Source organism: Carassius carassius, chromosome 8 (assembly GCF_963082965.1).
Source record: "Carassius carassius chromosome 8, fCarCar2.1, whole genome shotgun sequence".
Taxonomy (NCBI): domain Eukaryota; kingdom Metazoa; phylum Chordata; class Actinopteri; order Cypriniformes; family Cyprinidae; genus Carassius; species Carassius carassius.
The window spans coordinates 23,057,239-23,080,160 of NC_081762.1; the positions used below are offsets into that span (position 1 = coordinate 23,057,239).

The 22,922-nt window shown below is 39.1% G+C and overlaps 1 protein-coding gene and 2 long non-coding RNA genes across 6 annotated transcripts in view; 1 reads left to right on the forward strand and 2 right to left on the reverse strand.

Moving 5' to 3' along the window:
* Window positions 1–22,922, reverse strand: part of LOC132145572 (uncharacterized) — a 229,446-nt gene that overhangs the window by 204,783 nt on the left and 1,741 nt on the right. The window lies entirely within an intron of this gene.
* Window positions 1–22,922, forward strand: part of LOC132145569 (gamma-aminobutyric acid type B receptor subunit 1-like) — a 131,232-nt gene that overhangs the window by 98,027 nt on the left and 10,283 nt on the right. For 3 of the 4 annotated variants that reach the window (XM_059556692.1, XM_059556690.1, XM_059556693.1), the window contains 5 exons: window positions 4,859–5,009; window positions 5,674–5,806; window positions 14,616–14,732; window positions 18,270–18,380; window positions 18,514–18,607. In XM_059556692.1, the coding sequence (XP_059412675.1) occupies window positions 4,859–5,009; window positions 5,674–5,806; window positions 14,616–14,732; window positions 18,270–18,380; window positions 18,514–18,607 (606 nt within the window). The remainder of the gene's footprint in view (window positions 1–4,858; window positions 5,010–5,673; window positions 5,807–14,615; window positions 14,733–18,269; window positions 18,381–18,513; window positions 18,608–22,922) is intronic. The other variant, XM_059556691.1, reaches the window with a different exon arrangement.
* LOC132144761 (uncharacterized) lies at window positions 7,820–9,158 on the reverse strand. Its single transcript, XR_009434401.1, has 3 exons — window positions 9,041–9,158; window positions 8,843–8,912; window positions 7,820–7,944 (listed from the first exon to the last, which is right to left on the reverse strand). It is a non-coding gene; the product is annotated as an uncharacterized LOC132144761 (long non-coding RNA).

Sequence of the window (22,922 nt, forward strand, 5' to 3'; positions counted from 1 at the left end):
CTTGAAGGAGAGGATGACTTTGCTTCAGATTGGACGGCACATGTTGACCGATCATCGCTTGTTAGGATATTCTCCCTCGTGTTCATATCCACTGCAAAGTGAAGGTTACGTTCCTTCATCTCCCAGCTGAGTGGGAATGTTTCTGTTTGAATCTTTATGTTCAATTTTTTCTAGCTGTTACCCATCCACTAAACTGGCCTCGCTCGTTCTCTCTCGCTCTCGCTGGTCGCCCCTGACAACCACTGCATCTGTGCCCTGTTCGCTCACCGCTGGGTCTTGGTCGTCATGGAAACATACAATCCCGATTCCACCATCTAGGACAGGGAGGGGTATTAAACAGCATGAGCTCTCTGGCCCGATGGATGCACACACATTAACAACCACGTTCATTGTGGATCTGAATTGCATTAGAGACCTTGAAATCAATGTTTTACAGTATTTTCATTTTTGGGAGAACTATTCCTAAAGGGTTAGTTCAACCAAAAAAAGAACATTTTGTCATTAATTATGCAATCTCATGTCGTTCCAAACCCTTAAGACCTCTGTTCATCTTTAATACACAAATTCTGATATTTTTTTATGAAATCCTAGAGCTTTCTCACCCTCCATAGATGGCAATGTAATAACCACGTTCAAGGACCAGAAAGGGAGTAACGAAATAATTAAGATTGTCCATTTGACATCAGTGCTTCACCCATAATTTTATGAATTTTCAAGAATACAACTCTCGTTAACATGCGCCAAAGGCTGACATGGAAGAAAATAAATTGTTGAATAAAGTCACTATTTTTGTTTTCTTTGTGGACAAAAATCTTCATAAAATTAAAGCTGAACCCCTGATGTCACATGGACTATTTTAACGATATCCTTTCTGGGCCTTGAATTTCATAGTTGCGTTGCTGTCTGTGCAAGCTCAGAAAGCTCTTGGATTTCATTAAAAATATCTTAATTTGTGTTCTGATGAATCAAGGTCATATGGGTTTGGAACAACATGAGGGTGAGTAATTAATGACTGAATTTTCAATTTTGGGTGAACTATCCCTTTAATGCACATTACTGGTCTTAACTGTGCATGTAAACAAGTTTTCATCCTTATAATAGCGCACGGTGTCTGAAATGACTTCATTTTTTGGCTGACATCACCATCCCCAGCAACGTTTTATAATCTAATCAATTACAAATTAGATCCAAATCAAGTTTCATTCAAAAATATTTCACTTTATGGAAGTAAATGGGTTTCCAACCCGACTGCTAATGTATATGAATTGTGTTATCAGAGTAAATGCGTTCACTCAGTTCCTCAAGGACTGCAGCTCCACATGGATCGCAAGTTAATTTTAACACCATAGCAACATTACAATGTTAACATTCTGACCTGAGACACCATAGCAACCACTTTCTATTTCCACAAACCACTTAAAACTTACGTGCCATATCACATCCTGGGCCTGTCTGTTAAGATTGTTCCAGCATCAGCGCAGCTCCACACTGTTTCTCAGCATCCCAGGATCTGTTGGCTGTCTTGTGCCGTGAGCGGGCGCATTCTTTTGGATCTCCTGCTCTCCTTTAATCAATATCAGCGAGATCCACGAGGGACATGGCCTTACGTGAACTTCTAATTAAGACTGACAGTTGCTGTGCTTATCAGATGCTCTGGTGAGGGGTTCCTGTGGGACCGCATGGGCAATATGAGTCCTGGAGCTGGGCTCTATAAAAACAAACAGCTTGAGAGATAGATGTAACAAGCCGTGTGGTCCCCAGCCAATTTGTCACTTGCAAAAGAACGTGACTCCAGTGCACGTCTTATGTGCTGCCCACCCATTGAAGGAAGCTGACCACAGTGCACCCAGTTGTCCTTTTTTGTTGCCAATTGGCCAGCCGATTACCCATCTGGAGGCAGTGAAACAGTCTGCGATGTTATCACTTTACAGAGACCAGAAGGGGAGAAGCTTTAGTCAAGTGGCAGTGAGGTGAAATTCGATAGCTATCGCTCTCTCTGCAGACTGTGAAATGCAGCCCGTTTATTAAGAGAGAGAGGACAAGAGGCAGAGAGGGAGGTAAAGTGACTCATTTGTGGCTCTAAAAACAGAGGTTCGGAGCTGTTCTCCTTTTCTTTCTTTTGCTAAGTTGTTTCATTATTCAAATATACACGATTATTGCATAAATAAGTAAACAAAACGAAGTAAATAACATAACTATTTTTAAGCATTGTTTATGTACTATTGTTTGTGTTTTTACTAGGGCTGTCAGTAGATAAAAAATTGTAATAAGTGATAAGTGTGCGATTAATCGTGAGTAATCACACAAAAAGCTTAATTCAAGATAAATTTAGATATCTTTTCAAGAAAAGGACACTTGGGAGACTCAAAAAGGACACCAAAGAACCAAATGAAGTTATAATTGATAAATTGTGCACACTGACTAAACACAGCAACATACAAAAGACAAATCAAAACATTATCCTGAATGTGTGCGGAAACAATGTGAATGTACTGAAATGTGACTGTGTGTGAATACAATATGATCTGTGCATCAAGAGTGCTCAAACCTGGTGTATCAGACTCATGCGTCCTTATGACTCCTGTATGTCACCACAATCATCTTTACCTTGAATGCAATCCTCAACCATCAAAACTCTGAAAGAAGTTTGTCTCAAAGAAGCTGGTTTCCTTTATCCAGCCGAGAAAACGTAGTTTGCATATTATAAAATGGCGGGAAGGTTTGACGGTACATTCAGTCTGTATTTCACACTGCGAGACACATGAGTGAACTCTTGCGCTCTTCAGAAACAATCACAGAGCTTGTGTTTTAAAGCGAAATTAATAATTCACTGAAAAGCCTGGTTTGAATTTAAAAGTTTCCTGGAGTATAGCGGCTTAACATTATTTGATTGCAAACAGATAAGTGAAATCAGGAAAAGAGGTTTAGAATAGAAATTGTGTTTCAGTAATTTTGCGTTAATTGCGTAAAATTTAACTCGTTAAGGGTTTTGAATCAATCGCATGCGTTAATGTGATTGTTTTTGAAAAATGGGGTGCACCCAAACACTGCATTTTATTTTTTACTTTTCTTCGAAAATAAATCTTGTAGCAGAGTTACAGCAAGTGTTTTTTGGTTGGTGGAAATCCATTACTGAAATTTCCTTGTTGTAACTGATTTCGCAGCTGATGGATGCTTAGCAATGACAGACGCGTCAGGAGTGCAACTGCCCGACCGCTTTGGAAAGGAGAAAACGACGCATGCGTGTATATGTGTGTGTGTTAACTCACTGGGCGCGTAGACACATTCAACTACACACCTACAGACATATTTATCTGAGCAAGCTGAAAAATTAAGCGAGCGAAAAGTAGGGCCATTTCGACAGAAAGGACAATGAAGTTACTAGCAGAATATGCTACGCGGGGTTAAATTAAAGCAGTAGTGCAAGTACAATACTGTATCACTTGCGACGCAAACATCCACAAGCAAATGAAAGGTGCTTCCCAAAGCTGGTCACTCTAGTGAGCTGTTATCTCTTTATTCCCGGGACATCTGTGCCATCGGAGAGGGTGTTTTCTGCCGCGGGCTGTCCACAGGCGGTGCTCCAGACTAACCCCACATCATGACATGTTACATTTCTTAAAAAAAAATTGAAAAAAAAAATTATCGTGGCCGAAGAAATTATCGAGCTCATTTTTTTAATTGTGCGATTAATTGATTTATCGACTATCGCGACAGGCCTATTTGTCTGATTGACTTGAAAATTGGTATGCCATGTCTTTGTCCAATGTGCCACAAGAGCCTATGAGGACATTCACATACCTCAGAACTTTGCCACCATTGGCCAATGAATTTTTAACACCAATTACACAAGGTTTATAACACATATAATTTGATAGATCACCTCATACTGAGCAACTTTGCCTCAAGGACCACTGCTGTCAGTCAAATCCTTCATTAAATGTAAACTGCTAATAATTTTATTATTTATTTGTTTGTTAAAAACGGTGGCATAATATTTAAAGTAGAGTGCTGTTGATTTGAACAAAACTATTCTAATATTCTTGATTATGTAAAAAAACTGATTTTTCACTCAATCTCAATATAATACAGCAGCACATTTCTCTGGACTCACTAGATCAATAACTATGCAAAAAAAAATGTTGGGTAGCTTTTGGATAAGCTTTGGGTAGCTGTAACGTTTTTAAAAGGGGCATGTCCAAAAGCATATAAAATAAAGGAAGTGAGCACATGCACAGATTATTATAAGTAAATCGACCATAGGTGGTGCTATAACAGTCGTAAACTTAAACAAATTTCATATTTGTATGATAAGTTACCTGGATTTTGGATTTTCCAAAAATGCATGATTAAATAACTGATTTAGGTGATTAGAGGCTTGCTAAATAATATTTAATGTCTTTTTGTTAAATGTTTAAAGAGCTTGTACACTGATTATTATTAATACTCTGTTTAGCTTTAGTTTATTTTCATTTATTATTTTTATATCAGTTTTAGCTGTAGTAATTTTAGTACTTCAACTTAGAATTATTTTATTTCAGGCAACATAAAAAAAGTTTTTTTAATAGTTTTGTTAAAAACAAGAACACTCTGCCTTACATATTAGCAGTTTACATACATGCAATAAGAGTGTATATATATATATATATATATATATATATATACTGTATATACACACACACTTGCTTCAGTCCCCTTCCCCCTCCTTTCTTCCAAAAGCTCTTATTTAGAGTGACTAAATAGCTAGAACATCTAATAATGTTTTCAATGTTGTTCATGAAAGTATTGCCAAATTATTTCAATGTAATACTACTTTATAAAATAATCTAATACTAAAAATCCTAATTTCTCTCTCCAGGCTCTGATCCACCTGCTGACCAAACGGTGGTGATTCAGAAGTTCAGATATCTGTCACAAAAACTCTTCGTCTCGGTGTCTGTTTTCGCTGGCTTGGGCATTTTAATGGGGATCGTTTGCCTCACCTTTAACATCTACAATAGCAACGTCAGGTATGTTAAGTTGTGGATGAAAGTATATGCTCCTGCCTGCAGGCGGGTGTTCATTTATATTGCATACTCACGTGTGAGTTCAATGCAGAGGACAGAGTGATACATGCATACAATTAGCTGGTGTTTCCAAGGGTCTCATTCACATATTTAAGCACTCTGAATGTGTAGAAACACGCCATTTTCAAACAGGCTAATGCATTTTAATGCATTCAAACTCCACCGACACATTCAGACTAATGTTTGGTGTTTCAGTCTTTTTTATCTTAGTGACACTTAACCTTTCAACAAGATTTTCTCACTAGACAGCTTAAGCTAATACCCTGAACACTTACAAATCTCATCATGCATGTGAGTAAATGTGTGAGCACTTCTATGAATCTGTGTGATAAAAAGACAGAGGAGTGTAAGTCCTATTCCACTGTGGGAGATTAACTAAATGAGCTGAACCAGAGTTCACTATGCTAACAAAAATGACCAAAAAGTACTATGGAACACCATATTATATGTAATATGCATGTGGTAATAATTCTAAGCTATATATATATATATATATATATCACAGTATATTAGCAGGCACCACATTAGCATCTGTTCAATATATGAACCTGTTTTTTGAACACACATCTTTTTACAAATTCAGTAGTATGTATGTCTGTATGTAAAGGTACATTCAAAACTCCCAGCCATACCTGAATAACATGACGGCAGTGGGCTGTATGATGGCTCTGGCTGCAGTTTTTCCTCTGGGAATTGATGGACTGCATGTACGCAACTCTCAGTTTCCTGTGGTCTGTCAGGTATGCGCTCAGGCATTCTGGGTAACACCGTTTTGTCATTTATATTGATGTTATTTATAGTATTAGTAATTGAGTTTATAAAAACCTCCCTGAACACTCTTCTTCAGAAGGCTTTAAGGAGACATATCAGGGAGTTTTTTCCTTCATTTCCTTCACACTGATAATGTTAGTCAAGGTTTCTTGCATCAAAAAAAACATGAATTATTTAGTTTTTCATGACCATTTTTCACCCTGTCTCGGACCCTTAAGTATTAAACAGACTTGTTTCGCTGCCTTGCTTTCAGACATCTATATATATGCCCTCTTCACTTACACTTACTCACAGGTCACAAGCTTGCCGTCAGGTTAAATTTAGTTTGCACCATCCCTTTTTTTCTGTAACCGCATCCAAGCAAAGCCTGGAGAATAGAATGAGCTGTTTTTTGCAGTTTAATTTGAATAAATGGACTTTTATTCAAGTTTTAGCTTTATTAAACTTTTATAAAACTATTTTTAATTCTTTTACATTAAATTCCCCTTTGGCGACATTTAACACTTACTTAAACTTAATCTTTAAAATAACTCAAACTAATTTAATAAAAAGTTTTTAATAACACTTTAATAACACTCTTTTAACATATAAGAAATGTGACAAAACGCAACACTCTAAAAACTGCTGGGTTAAAAAAACAACCCAATTTGGGTTATTTTGGCAACCCAGCGTTGGGTCAAAAAGGGACAAACCCAGCGCTGGGTTATTTTAACCCAACCAGTTGGGTTATCATGTTTAACCCAGCCTGCTGGGTTGCTTTTTTTATGGTTTAAAATGACTACATTGCAGGGTTTCAAAAACCAGAGCGGGTGTATTTTATCACTGTATTTCAGAAGGAAAACTACTGTATTTAGAAAATGTTCAAATTCATTTCGCATGTAATGCTTGATGAGGCAGCGTTTGTGAGCTCAGTGCCGCTTTCTAGCCGTTACCAGACAAACCTACCTCTCCCGCTTAGCGCCTCCTGCTGGCAGAAAATTAACTCTCAGAGTGCCGCTGTCACGATCATTAGATGGAGTGCCCATGAACTTCAGTAGAGGGCACTCCAATCAGGACTATTCCACATCAACCACCAGATGTCAATCGGACTCTAGCACCTCTCATCTGTTGCACCACACCCGAACTACATTCCCTATAGTCACTGCATCACAATCACCCTGCCACACCTGCACATCATTCATCAGCCCATTTACTTGCCACACCTGCACCTCATTTACACACACATAAGAGCAGCACACTCACTCCCACTCTCTGCGAAGTCTTGTTTAGCCAGTCTGACATTTCCGAGCGTTTTCCTTGTGTTTTCCTTCTGTACCTGACCTTTGGATTGTTTATACCGACTCTGATTCTCTGCTGCTTGCCCCCGACATCTGCCTGTTTCTGTTATCGATTCTGGTTATCCCTACATACCTGACGCCGTTACTGATCATTGACTGTCTGACCATTCTCACCATTAAAGTTCTGCACATGGATCCGAACATCTCTGTCTCATCATTACAGCCGCCACCAATTGAGTGTAAGAATGTGGAAACAATGCATTTCTACGTTAATATGAACCCAAATTGAGCTAGGCATTAAACCTACAAATATTGTTCATTTTAAATATCACTTTTACACACAAATAATAATTATCAAAAGGAAAATATTTATTACAAACAAGAGAAAAGTCAAAAAGTAACATGTAAGAAGAAATGCAGAAAAGGATGGCATTAACAGCTACAGTTCATAAAGCATTGAACATTCGTTGAATATAACTCAATTGTATATATTGTATAAAAATATACGAAAACACTATTATACAATAAATTTAAAATTAGTTAGGTTCTTTAACAACTATTCTGGCATGACAGTATACAAATAAATCACAACATTAACTCTATTATTGATATTATAACATTTAACAGATCATGCATCACGATCAATTTTCATGATCTCTTTAACATAATTGATGTAGTCATGAAGAAGCCCCATCAGCACATGTGATATCTTCTACATCATCCAGGGCAGGGTCTTCCTTTAAAACCACTGCTGCATCAGTTTAGGGGAAAGGATGTTCTCTTCTTTGACCAGCATTCATCTCAGTCACCGCCTGCTCTTCATCAGTGGCCTAAGAGAAACACATTTGAAAAAATAAAACATTTAATTAAACTATCCATTTTCAGGTAGAGGTGTATTCACATCCGTAAGGATAGGTAAATAATCTGTGTTAAAGTTTCAACACTTTGTGAGGTTGTTTAATGTCTCGGTCCACCACAGCTCTCGTGAAGGCTATAATGGCAGCACTAGTGTGAGGGCATGTCATATTGTTTGAATAAATATATACATTACATTTACCCGACGCTTTTATCCAAAGCGACTTACAATTGCTATATATGTCAGAGGTCACACACCTCTGGAGCAACTAGGGGTTAAGTGTCTTTGCTCAAGGACACATTGGTGTCTCACAGTGGATTCGAACCCGGGTGTCTCACACCAAAGGCATGTGTCTTATCCACTGCCCCAACACCCAAATATATTGCTTTCTGAAAGCTTCTTTAGTTATACATTAAAACAGACATGACATTCACATACCTCACAAATGTTCATATACGTAGATGGCTGCTCTTCAAACGGTTAGTTCACCAAAAAATGGTCATAATTTACTCTCCACATGTTGTTCCAGACTCATACAAACTCTGCTCATTTTTGGAAAACAAATAAATATATTTAATATTCTCTTAATTTGTGTCCTCCATTGCTAGTCTGGGAGACCAGTATTTTATTTTGAACATACATGTTTGCTATCATATAATTTAAGATTTATTCATATATAAATATCGGAATGAATTACTTCTACAATAACCCTGTATTTATGAGGCTTGAAAATACTGATTATCTAGACTATAAATGGATTAAAAAAATTATGAGAAAATTAAAAATATATTAATTTCAATATATTCAAGTCTTATAGGTCTGGAATGACATGAGGGCAAGTACCAGTAAATTATTTTTTGTGTGAACTTTACCTTTAAGAAGGAAGACCAAGAATGATGACTCTCCAAATCAGACAAGACAACTCCAAAGTTGGTTTGAGTTCTGCAATGAAAAACACAGACATCAATGGTTTTAATGAAATGAGCACGTAATCACACTGTTGTTGCATCAAAATGTGAAGTAAACCGACAGGAGACAACAGAAAAATTTATTTTCTAAAAGTAACTTACATAAAATCTCAAAAGAATGATGCTCTCCCATGTCTCTGGCTTTTAACATCTACAAAAACAAAAAACAAACATTATTTTACTCTTAGTAAAAAAACAACAACAACTGATAACATGAAATTATGAAGTTTACTTGCCTTAAACTATCTTTCCCTCTCTTCAGAAGAAGCTGAGAAAACCACCTCCTCAAACAAACAGACTTCTGTGTCCTTAACTCCAGTTAGTTTGAGTTCTGCAAAGAGGGACATCAATGTTTTCAATAAAATATGAACATGTGATCACACTGTTGTTGCATCAAAATGTGAAGTAAACAGGCAGGACACAAGAGAAACATTAATTTTCTAAAAACAAAAAAAAAACACAGTCTCAAAAGAATGAAGTTATCTTGTCTCTGGATTTCAACATCTACAAAAAAAAAATACTTTAGTCTTAGTAAAAATAGAGATAACGTTGTTATTCTGACGTTTACTCTCCTTAAACCCGTCTGTCCCTCTCTTCAGAAGAACACATCCTCCTCCTCACAGTCTGAGACTCTCACACAAACAGCTTCTGTGTCTTTAACTCTCGGACACGAAGACACAAGCTGGACAAGTCTGAAATATTACATGTAAAACATACTGTAGCAAGTTCGTTTGGAGGAAAGGAAGAGGACAAAGGGGTCGGCTGGACTGCTGACGTATTTATTTCACAAATATAAAATTAAAGTTCACAAACACCAACTGGTGACTTTTATTCTGACACTTCGGCAACACACTTTCGGTTTAATCTTTCCGCTTCAGCAGTCCGTCTCTCTCTCGCTTGCTTCCGACTCTCCTGGCGTTTTATACTCTCTCCACGCCAATTACTAGAACAAGAAACAGGTGATGATAATTTTCGCCCAAACAACTCACTTACCGCTCGTCTCCTGATTCTCTCTCCCGCTGCAGACTTCGCTAAACCACGCCCCCCCTGCCACATACCCCCACCGCCTGACTCAGGCCGGGGAGCCATCCGGCCTGCAGCCCCCCCCCCCCCCCCCCCCCATTTCTGGAGAGGAAGTCGGCCACCGCCATCTGAACACCCGGCCTGTGGATCACCTTGAACTTAAAAGGCTGAAGAGCTAGATACCAACGAGTGATCCGTGCGTTGGTATCCTTAGCCTCTCTCTTCGAGAGCTTCCGGCTAATGTACAGCACCGGCCGTTCCTCTCCCTCTATCTCCTGGGACAGGACTGCCCCCAGCCCCCTGTCCGATGCGTCTGTCTGCAACAGAAAAGGGAGAGAAAAATCAGGAGAGTGTAATAACGGCCCGCCACACAGAGCAGCCTTAACCTGAGTAAAGGCCTGCTGACACGGCTCCGTCCACTGGACCGTATCTGGCACCTCCTTTTTAGTGAGGTCAGTCAAAGGGCTGGTGAGGTCCGAATAATTAGGAATAAACCGTCTATAATATCCCGCCAGCCCCAAGAACTGCCTTACCTCCTTTTTGGTCTTGGGACGTGGGCAGGTCGCAATAGCGGCTGTCTTATCAATTTGGGGACGCACCTGCCCATGCCCCAAGTGGAAGCCCAGATACCTTACTTCCACCCGCCCAATCGCACACTTCTTTGGGTTGGCCGTGAGCCCCGCTCCCCTCAGCGACCTCAGGACAGCCCTCAGATGCTGCATATGCCGCTGCCAATCATTACTAAATATAATGATATCATCTAGGTAGGCAGCCGCATACGCAGCATGGGGCCGTAGAATCCTGTCCATGAGGCGCTGAAAGGTAGCTGGGGCCCCGAACAAGCCAAACGGAAGGGTAACAAATTGGTGTAATCCAAACGGCGTTGTGAAAGCTGTCTTTTCTCTGGACAATGGAGACAAGGGGATCTGCCAATAGCCTTTTGTTAAGTCCAATGTCGAATAAAAGCGAGCCGTGCCCAGCCGATCAAGCAACTCGTCAACCCGCGGCATTGGATACACGTCGAATTTCGACACAGCATTCACCTTGCGGTAATCTACACAGAACCGGACTGAGCCGTCCGTTTTCGGAACTAAAACTATCGGGCTCGCCCAGTTACTATTAGATTCTTCTATTACCCCCATGTCAAGCATAGCGCCTAATTCAGCCTGAACTACTTTTTTCTTGTGCTCAGGTAAACGATACGGCCGGCTGCGAACTACCACGCCCGGCTTGGTCTCGATATGGTGCTGAATCAGGTTAGTACGGCCCGGTAGGGGTGAGAAGATGTCGGCAAACTCTGCCTGCAATTTCGTTAAATCAGTGAGTTGGGACGATTGAGGTGGTAGATCTGACGGGACCCGTTCCTATCGGACCGTATTACCTCATAATCGAGATCTCCGACCTGTCGTGCGACCTCGAACGGTCCCTGCCACTTAGCCATTAATTTGGAGCTCGACGTTGGGAGTAATACAAGTACTTTCTCTCCCGGTGCAAATTTGCGTAACCTAGTTCCCCTGTTATACAGCTGGCTCTGGCGGTCCTGGGCTTGTAACAAATTCTCCATTGATAGCCGCCCCAATGTGTGGAGTTTTGTTCTCAAGTCCAGCACATACTGAATTTTGTTTTTGCCCTGAGATGGTCCCTCCTCCCACGTTTCTCTCAGTACGTCGAGCACCCCCCGGGGCTGGCATCCATAGAGTAGCTCGAAGGGGGAAAACCCCGTGGAGGCTTGCGGGACCTCTCGCACAGCGAATAACAAGGGCTCTAGCCACCGATCCCAATTTTTGGCGTCTTCGTGAACGAACTTACGGATCACGGATTTAAGCGTGCGATTAAATCGTTCGACCAGGCCGTCGGTTTGTGGGTGATAGACGCTAGTTCGAATTGACTAAATGCCCAATAATCCGTACAGTTCGCGTAGCGTACGTGACATAAACACCGTGCCCTGATCGGTGAGGATTTCTTTTGGAATCCCCACCCGGAAGATAAGACGAAACAGGGCATCCGCAACACTTTTAGCGGAAATGTTGCGGAGGGCCACCGCTTCAGGATATCGTGTTGCATAATCAACTATGACTAGTGCAAAGCGATGTCCTCGTGCCGATTGCTCTAATGGCCCGATGAGGTCCATACCAATTCTCTCGAAGGGGACCTGCATTAAGGGAAGAGGGCGCAAAGGCGCTTTTGGGGCGGCCGGTGGGTTTACCAACTGACATTCCGGACAAGACGCGCACCACCTGCGCACATTGTCATGAATGCCCGGCCAAAAGAAACGGGCCATGAGGCGATTTAGTGTCGCACATAACGACCCCAATAAAACCGTAAACGCGGGCCAATTCGTTCCAAAGATTATCGGATGCCGGAGGTGGGGACTAACCGCCACTTCCACACTATGCTTTTGTCCCCGGAATTGAATTATAATTGGGACAACCGGATACTCCACCACATCCCCGTGTACACACCGCACCTTAACCACGCGGCTTGTATCCAATGCCCTCGGTTGAATCAGGCTTTGATGGATTGAGGTTTGGTTACATCCTGAATCCACCAAGGCCGGATATGTACCCCCCTTGATACTCACTGGTATTTGGTACTCGCCAGCCTGACCGGGGGTGACCTGCGGGACGTCCGGGACCCGGATCATCGTCCCCACCTCCATCACTGGACACCTGTCCACGAAATGCTCCGGGTCCCCGCAACGCCAACAGGCCAGCCCAGACCTACCCGCCGCCCCAGTGGCAGGGAGTGGATTGGAGAATTGGCGCAGAGAGAGCGGAGAAACGGAAGCACTGTCCCCTCCGGCAGCGACAAGCTGGGCGGGGCCCTTGGACTCGCAAAATGGCCCGGGTCAGACCCGCCCCGCCCCCTGGACGGGACACGAGGAGGGCCGGGTGGACGGGACCTAGGGAGAGGGACAGGGCGAGAGAGAGAGGGGGGAGAGAGGGAAGGAGAGAGAGAGTTAGTAGGTGGGGGTGCGCCGACCCCTGGGACCCGCTGGATGACGGCCCTCTTTAGGTCGTCGAAGACCAGGAGGTTCGCCACCGGAAGTTGTTGGGCGGCCACCTGGGCCTCTCCAGAGAGCAGGGGAATGAGAAGCACCGGCCACTGCTCTCGGGGCCACCCGCAGGCCTCCGCCGACTTTTCAAAAAGCTCCAGGAAGGCCTCCGGATCATCCTGGGACCCCATCTTGTGCAGTGGTAGGTGCATGGGTGCGGCGGGCGGCCCGGCGGCCTCGGCGCGAACCTCCCGATCGGTCCAGCTCCGGAACCTCTCGCGGTCCTCCTGCTGGGCCTGGACAATGGCCTGGAAACGCCTCTCCTGATCCGTCCTTAGGTCCAGCAGGGCCTGGTGTTGTTCGCGGTGCAGGCGATGATGTCCGCAAGCGGCGTGGAGGACGGGCTTTGCATGGCAGCGGCGGCGGTCCTGCTTCCTTCCCGGGTTTCGGCACCAGTGTAACAAGTTCGTTTGGAGGAAAGGAAGAGGACAAAGGGGTCGGCTGGACTGCTGACGTATTTATTTCACAAATATAAAATTAAAGTTCACAAACACCAACTGGTGACTTTTATTCTGACACTTCGGCAACACACTTTCGGTTTAATCTTTCCGCTTCCGGTTTCCGGTTGGCGTCAGCAGTCCGTCTCTCTCTCGCTTGCTTCCAAATCTCCTGGCGTTTTATACTCTCTCCACGCCAATTACTAGAACAAGAAACAGGTGATGATCATTTTCGCCCAAACCACTCACTTACCGCTCGTCTCCTGATTCTCTCTCCCGCTGCAGACTTCGCTAAACCACGCCCCCCCTGCCACACATACTTTTAACAGTTACCACTTCAACAGCCTCAAAATAATTATGCTAGTCTTTACTACACAATGACGTTTCCTTTAGGAGACAAACATACATTCAGTTTAACCGCGAAAAAAAAGACAAATTAACACGAGTGTAACCGTGACCATAACCATCTATTAACGCCTCAAAAAGTACAGATAATGTAAAATCTTATGTAAATATGACAAAATACATTCACGGACGTTATATTAAAATTACCTCTTCCGTTCAGTAACGTTAAATGATGCCGTTAAGACCTCCGTGTCTGAGGCGAAAACCGCGTCCGTTTTTTTTTTTTTTTTGTAATATAACGTTAAGCTTCTTTGTTTCCGCCTTTCATAAAACCTTCCGCCTTTCATACAACCGGATAAACAATAAACGATAACTTTACACTTTGAATATTTACTTACCATAGTCTTTCACTCGCTTCTTTCACGCTGAGAAAATGGCGGCTGCTCGCACTGGAGACGTACGATCTTGAGGTGACGTGCGTGCTCTCCTTCACGTCTGCGTTCTCAACCCAGTCCCGCTGGGTTAAAACCGAGAACAATTTTTGGGTTAAAACATCCCAAAGTCCTATCCAGCGGCCTCAACCCAGCATTTGGGTTGAAAAAACAACCCAGCGTTTTTTAGAGTGAATACAATAAAATTTTAATTTTTGAATTTTTATTTTTATCATTTATTGTTTATCTCCCAACATTAGAATAATTATAAGCTGATCAATACTGGCAATCTTTTTAATATTGGTGCATTTATATAATATTTCTGTACTTCGAAGTCTTTTAAAGTTAAACGCTTGAAATATTGGCTTTTTTAATGTTTTTTCTAGTTCCGCTTGTGGCTGCTTGGACTTGGCTTCAGTTTGGCTTATGGAAGCATGTTCACAAAGATCTGGTGGGTTCACACGGTGTTCACAAAGAAGGACGAGAAGAAAGACAAGAGAAAGGTGAGTAGAGAACCTTATTGCTTACAAAACTAAAATCTTAGTTGATTTCCATAACTACATTTAAAATGTAAACATGTAAAATAATTATAAAAAATATTACTAAAAACATATAATGGTATCTAAGTGGTACTTAAATAAGACTGTGAGGTTAATTTGAGGGATTTCAAGACAAATTATCTGTCCTCATAGGGATTTACTCTTGACCCGTCGTGTCAAGGGCTTTCGGTATGCCTCTGGAATAATCAACATGTCATAGTGGAATTATTGTTCTTTATAAAGTATATATCTCGTTCCTCTCTCTGTTATCATCTTTAGATCTCCATCTCACTACCACTGCCTCTCTGGCTTAGCCACCGTCTCTCTTTCTCTGATCTCATAGAGATGGGTCCCCTGTTGTCCTTGAGCATCCTTAAACAGCACATTTATCATACAGCACTGCTCGATGAGCCAGCGGTCGCTCCATCATCACAAACACACTGCAAGTCGTTATGTTTGATTTTTTTGTAACACTTTACAATAAGGTCCCATTTGTTAATGTATTAGTTAACACCAGTTAACAATGAGCAAGATATTTTTGTAGCATTCATTAATTATGGGTAACGTTAGTAAATACATATAGGATTGTTTATTGTTCATTTTAGCCCACAGTTCTAAAGTTATAAGCTATACAAATATTTATCATTTTTAGTTCTTGTTAACTAATGTAGAGCATCTTGAACAAAGGTTATTTGTCTTACTTTTTTCTTATTCTTTACATATACTTCACTAAATTGTGATGGATTTATGCGTAAAAAATGAAAGAAAGGTTATTTTAATTAGTTTTCTTAATTAAATGTATCTTATTTTAAGTATGTTTCAATATTTTATGGAAAGACTAAAAAAGAATATTAAGAAAGTGATGTTTTGAAGTGCAGACCTCACATCACCAGTCACACAAATGATGCACAGCAGCCACAATAACTAAAATAAAGAAAAGATAGAGATAAAGACAGAGGAGAAAGGTATTTTCAGGATAAGTACATAATGCCTATTATTGAGCATTCATGAACGTCTGTCTAGTGGTGGAGAGGAGCTTGTCATGAGCCCCTGTGGAGTGCTCTCTCTCTCGCTCTCTCGCTCTCTCTCTCTCTTTCTATCTTCTCTACACAAAGAAAGGATTCAGAGATTGAGAAATGATCTGTGATGTGCAGTGGGGCATCACATTGACAGCTTAGTCATTTTCAAACGTGCTTCTTTGACTGGAGTGTCACTATTGACAATTTTTAATGTTAAAAAGAAAAGTTAAAAAACAAACAAACTGAGCATCAGTAAGTTTGTTTGAAGTGGATTCTTCAAAGTCATTGTCAGGGATACAAAAGGGAAATTTTGGAATAAAGAATAGTTTCAGAATTTATTCTAGAGCATAAGACAGAAATAAATATTTGGGACAAACATTCTATTTTAAGTACAGAGGAACTCGTGATGGGGATTTTATAATGTGAATTGTCATGAAAATGTCCCCTCAACACATTCAAAACAAGTTAAATACCTCAGATAATTTCTTGTGAAATGTCAAAAAATGGAACAGAAAATAATTTGGACTTGTCTCTCAGTTTGTAAAAAAATACTTAAGTTGGGAGCCATGGGGGAACTTTTTTTTATTTTATTTTTTTTATAAATTAATACTTTCATTTAGCATTAATGCATTACATTTATAAAAATGGCATTGCTACTAATTGTTACAAAAAATTTTTTATGTCAAACAAATAGAGGTATTTTGAGCTTTCTAGCAAAAAATCTAATAAACTTCACTCTCAGAAATAAAGGTACAAAAGCTGTCATGGGACGGTAACTTTTCAAATGGTGCACCTTTGTACTTAAAGGGTTCCATATTGGTACTTTAAATGTACATATTAGTACCTAAAGTGTATTTATTACTACCTGATAGGTACAAAAGTGTATAAGGTACTGCCAAAGTGACAGATTTTGTACCTTTTTTCTGAGAGTGTTGGGGGGAAAAGTATGATGGCTTCCATAAAAAATATTAAGCAGCACAAACATTTTCAACCATTTTGATAATAAGAAAAGTTTTTGACAGCAATTCAGCCCTCAAACCTTAAACCTTTGAGTATGGTATAGGTGTTAACAGACTATGTCTGACAAAATTATACTGAATATTTATATTTCTGGTATTACTATATTGCTAAAAATGTCCAAGCAGTAAAGCCTGAAACATTCATATAATATAAACACCAGAGAATGTCTGTTTACCTAGAGAAAAACATGTCCACAAATTACAGCAATGCAAAACAAGAAGCTAATCCACCCAGAGTAGTAGTTCCACCACTTAAAGAATCATTGAAGCCCCTTAAGAGCTTAAAGGGATACTCCACCCCAAAATGAAAATTTTGTCATTAATCACTTAGCCCCATGTCGTTCATCTTTGGAACACAATTTAAGATATTTTGGATGAAAACCGTGAGGCTTGTAACTGTCCCATTGTCCCATCACCGTATCTTCTGTGTCAGCCGCGTCACAAGGATGCGCTGTTTTCTTTCAAATCAAAGCATAAATACATGTAAGAAACAGTGCATCCTTGTGACGCGGCTGACATAGAAGATACGGTGATATGGAGAGACACAGAGGAGACTGTTGACAAAGGAACTGTTGAATAAAGTCATTATTTTTGTTTTATTTGCGTACAAAAAGTATTGTTGTTACTTCATAACGTTACGGTTGAACCACTGATGGCAGATGGAGTGTTCTGACGATGTTTTTCATACTTTACTGGACCTTGACAGTATTATTTACTTGGCAGTCTATGGGACAGTCACAAGCCTCAACGGTTTTAATCCAAAATATCTTAAATTGTGTTCTGAAGACGAACAAAGCTTTTACAGGTTTGGAATGACATGGGAGTAAGTGATTAATGACAAAATTTTCATTTTGGGATGGAGTGTCCCTTTAATATAAGCACTTGAACAAAAATGCAAGCTTCACATTTTTGCTTGTAAACTCCCTAAATGTCCATTTAAAGTACATTCCTGTAATTCTTTTCAAATAGAGGCATGAGTCAAAGTTCTCTGGTACTCAATAGCAAGCCATATATAGAGCTTAACTTGTTTTGAACCCAGAAAATTCCTTGAGTCAGTTGTCTGACTAGGCGTGAGTTCTTTTATCCTCGCTGTTGTGAAGGTGTGTTTGAGGTTTATGAGCTCTCAAAAGTGACGATAAACAATACGATACACAGAAAACATAAGTGCTTTTTATGTTGCTCTTTAAATAAATGCGTTTTATGTTTAATTGCTCAAAAACGCCATCCAGTGTTTGTTGCAGTGTTATGATCTCAGCCGAAATCCATTTAAGACAATTTCCTTACTTAAACCATAAAGTGCAGCCACTGTGTGGCAGATTGAATTGGCATCCTGATAATGGGCCATTGTTTCCCCTTCAAGCTCTCTGCACTTACGCTCTATATGTTGTTATGAATCACGGCGCAAGCTGTGTCTTTCACTGTCCTGGATGGAAAGTTGATTCACTGGTCTTTTTATATCCCAGCAGCACCTGGAGCCATGGAAGCTCTATGCCACCGTGGGAGTCCTGCTGGTTATCGACATCCTGTCCCTTATGATTTGGCAGATTGTGGATCCCCTGCACATCACAGTGGAGGTATGGCAGTACTCTCGTTTTTGTGTGTTTTTTTTTTTATGAGGTACAGTTGGATTTATTATGTTTGGCCTCAAGTTGCATATACAGTTTTTTTGAATGAGCTGCTGTTCTGTTTCTCTTTCTGTCTGAGCAGAAATTCACTAAAGAAGCACCTAAAGGGGACGTGGATCAGCTGATCGAGCCTCTGCTGCAGCACTGCAGTTCAGAGAAGATGAACACATGGCTTGGTAAGAACCTCTTTGGGTTTGACACTGTATTTGTTCACACTGCTTCCAGTTCTGATTTGTTAGGTTTTTTTTTGTCAAATGTAACACTCTTAAAAATAGGTTCAAGGTTCAATATTGGCACGATGTAGGGCTGGACGATTAATTGAAAAGAAATCGGCACTGAAATTCAGAACCTCTAACCAAAGTATTTTTCCCATGTTGGTTATTTAGTTTTTTTACTCTTAATACTTTCTCCATAAAAACATACTACCATGTGTGTACTCGGCACTATACAGACGTGACTGTCGCACGATAGTGTTTATATACATATCCATGCACTCATCAAAAGCCATTCTAAAATTGTGGACCAATTGGAAGATCTTGGAGGCGGGACAAGCCTTGCAAGCTTTTAATTCCAATAGCAGGTTCGCATGATTGACGGAGTAGGTATTCTAAGGTGCATTTTTTTTCTAAAACCATTACTTAGTGCTGTGTCTTGCTGGTTTTTGCAAAAACTGAAAACTTCCTTTTTTAGCAAACTTGCTTTATACAATTAAACAAAAAAATTGACTTTTTTTCATAAGAAGTCTTCATTTCAAGCAATCTCTGATTTCAGTTGTTCAAAATATTCAACAAATAACCATAAATAGTTTATTTCCTTCAATTATTTTAAAATCACAAAGATAAGAGATGCACTCTTTCATTAGAAACAAATCCCAGTGTAATTGAAGATTTGAAGATTTAAAATATACATTTTATCAATACAATTACAATACAAAATACAATTTCTTTTTTAATTTTCAAAGATAAATGTGCATTCCAAATAATGAAAATCAAACTGCAGTTGGGTTATTTTGATATTTAGTGTAAATAACTAAAAACCTTTCCATTCCACAAAAGGATCTTTATAATGGAAAAGGGTTCTTTAGATTTTTAGAATGATCTTTACATTAAGAAAACATGATAATTAAGTTGGCTTGAAAAAGGAACAGGCTAATAACATGTTAATCATAATGCTAACAACATGCTAGTAGCATGCTAATCATGTTAGAAACATGCTAGTAACTTGTTGATTATGCTATAAACATGCTCATAATATGCTATAAACATGCTAGTAAAATCCTAATCATGTTAGAAACATGCTAGTAACTTGTTAATTATGCTATAAACATGCTCATAATATACTATAAACATGCTACTAACATGCTAATCGTGCTAGCAACATACAAGCAACATGTTAATTGTGTTAGTAACTTGCTAGCAACATGCTTATCATGCTAGAAACATGGTAGTATCATACAAATCATGCTAGCAACATGCTAATATCATACAAATCATGCTAGAAACATGTTATCAAAATGCTAGTCATGCTAGAAACACCTTAGCAACCAGCCTAGGTTTTATCTGTTTCTCTGACAGGCTGTATTGCCTTAAAAACATTTAAACTTTAATCTTTACAACTATTCTAAATGTCAAACTACTTCAAACCTTGAAAACCGACAGACTGCTACTTTTTAAAACTTTCTGGCTAGGCATTTTCAAGCCAACTTAAAGTTTGTCTACAAACTTTTCAATCTAGTTTTAAGAAATGTTCTCTGAAAGGTTCTTTGGGGAACCCAAAATGGTTCTTCTATGGCATCACTTCAGAAAAAACTATTATATGTATATCTATTTTTAATCGTGTAGAATTGAATTTTATCAGTTCAAAAGCCTGCTTTTGATTTACCAGCCACTCGTAATTCAGTTTAACCCTGTACTGATTTACTGCTGCGGCAGGCATATTTAAATTAAGTTGGTTTTGGAGAAAACAGGCGGTAAACTGAATTTTCTTTGAAAGAGATGTTTGTGTACATTTTCTAGGGATCATGCTGGTAGTGATTCATCAAATGATGATTAAATGATGCGTTATAAGCGGTGTATATCTAGATGCTCAGTGTAGTCAAGCATCCTTTAGACATTTTAAAGAGCAGACTGAGCTGTCTGGATCACACTGGAGGAGTGATGCTGCATATTTCCAGTAACGTACGACAGAAAGAAGTGAGCTTAATTATTTTCAGTGCACACTTGTAGAGTACTTTAAATACTTTGAGGTTTAAGAATAATGTTGTAGCAGTATGAGATTAAAGTTGAAATATTTTGAGAATGAAGTCAACATTTCAAGAATTAAGTCGTAGCAATTAGAAATTAAAGTTATGATATTTTGAGAGTAGCGCATGCAAATGTCCGGGATTGGGAACACCGTGAGAAATTCCGGTGGCCTGGCAACTGATTAAAATATATATATTGGATAGCAGAAATCATGGCATGTGTCATATTCTTGCAGCAGGGACAGTATGCTTGGAAATGTCATGTCTTCGATTGCATTTATTGTGTGTAGTGCGACTGCCAGTAACAGCAATAAAGCTTTGTGCTTTTCACAAAAAACGGGTGTAATTTATTGAAAAAAAACGTCTCATTCTAATCGAAAAGATGACTTTGAGTTATTTTGTAAACAATAAAAGACTGTACAAAGCCAGATGGCTCAAGTAGGAAAATACATGATGAATACTGGAAAATGCACTATAGTCTAACTGTACATATTGTTTGTATTTCAGTACAAAACTGAATTTATATTAAAAGTACGCATCAGTTGCCAGTTGCTCTAATTCCTTAACTTATGTTAGCCTCTATTGTTGTTTTTCTTAAGTAAATAATGTTATTTGACTATTCACAAGTTGTTTTATTTACTGTATAATAAATTATTGGAAACAACATTTTATGTCTTCAAATCCATATTGTTTGTTAGCTATAAAACTGACAGAATTTGAAAGCTAATAAAAACAAACTAAAGATTGCACATAAAAAGCTGCCTTAAAACCTTTTCAATTACAAACATGTATTGATTTCAAAACAATGTGCAGTGTGAGTAAATCGTTGATTTATTTATTTTTTTATTTGGATATGATATGCATGTTTATACCTGATAAAAAAAAAAAAAGATTTTTCATCATACAGACTTTTTTATTGTAATCATAGGCTTTAGGTCTAATTGCAGGATTAAAAAAAACTGACAAGATCTATTTCTCAGCATTGCAAGATTTTTATTTGTATTATCCGCTAACATACAGCAACAATGCTGCAGTTATGCGCAAGATCCTCCTACACCAGTGATCAGTTATTATTAAACATACATATATCACAAGACGAACACTCTAATCTATATTACTAATTAAACTATGCAACATAAACATTTCTGGATGTAAACTAACTCAAAAACTTTGAACGCCAGTCTCTTCAATTACACTATTGGCTGAGGTACCTCATGTGACCCAAGCTAATGGTTATGCTTTCTAAAGCATTAAAACCCCAGACCAGGACAGGAGTGGGATTTTCATGTCTTAGATCAGCCCATTCATGCCTTTAGTTCACGACTGGCTATAGCTATTACAATAATATAATTCAAACTTTAGTATATAAATTTGCATTAGTGCACTCTTCTCTTCAGACTGCCTTTTCAGCACTGCCTTTGCTCTTTCTATTATGCATTTTTTTGATCAATTATTTCTTGCTCGCATACTGTATCTCCAACAAAATATTTGTAGGCCTACTGTATCATAATGTCTGCCTGCAGTTAAAAAGTTCTAAGAAATAATCACATTTGCTTTGCTTAACCTATTTATGTACAATTATTCTAAAAAGCATTTTAATTGCCATACAAAATTGTAAATAGTAAATTGTGCCATTATAGAATTGCGACTGCTGGTGAAAATACTGTTAAATTGCATACATATAAATGGCAAGAAGTTTGAAAGCGTAACAACTGAACATCTATGGAACTTAATAATGGCACTTAAATTTGAAGTAAAATAGGCTATTAATGCAACCATATTGCGTATGAATGAATGAAAATGCATATTTTTCAATTAAAGAAAACTTTGAGAGTGTGGGCTGCTTCTAGTGCTTGAATTTCTACTTCAATAAAATGAGGTCCAAGTTTAAGAATACACTAGAAGTTACATTTTATACATGTACTTTTCCCCCTCTGTTTAACAGCATTAACTTAGAGTAGTGAAAGACACCTTCCCTCAGGTAGATTAAATGTTTTCATGCCTTGCTAAATGTTGGACTTATATGCCTGCGATTATAGGATAAACTGTGTTATAGCTTTCATACAGGACAAATATTTAAATATATTATAAAACAATATTTAAAAATAATAATAATTGTCAGTCATATGTGATCCCTTTCATCTGCATACACTTTCTCAGTGGCCAGATCTGTAAGTGTCTGAAAACATTAGTCACTTGCATGGTAAATTTTTTATGCTAAGGTGATTTATTTTATTTTTTTTCACAAG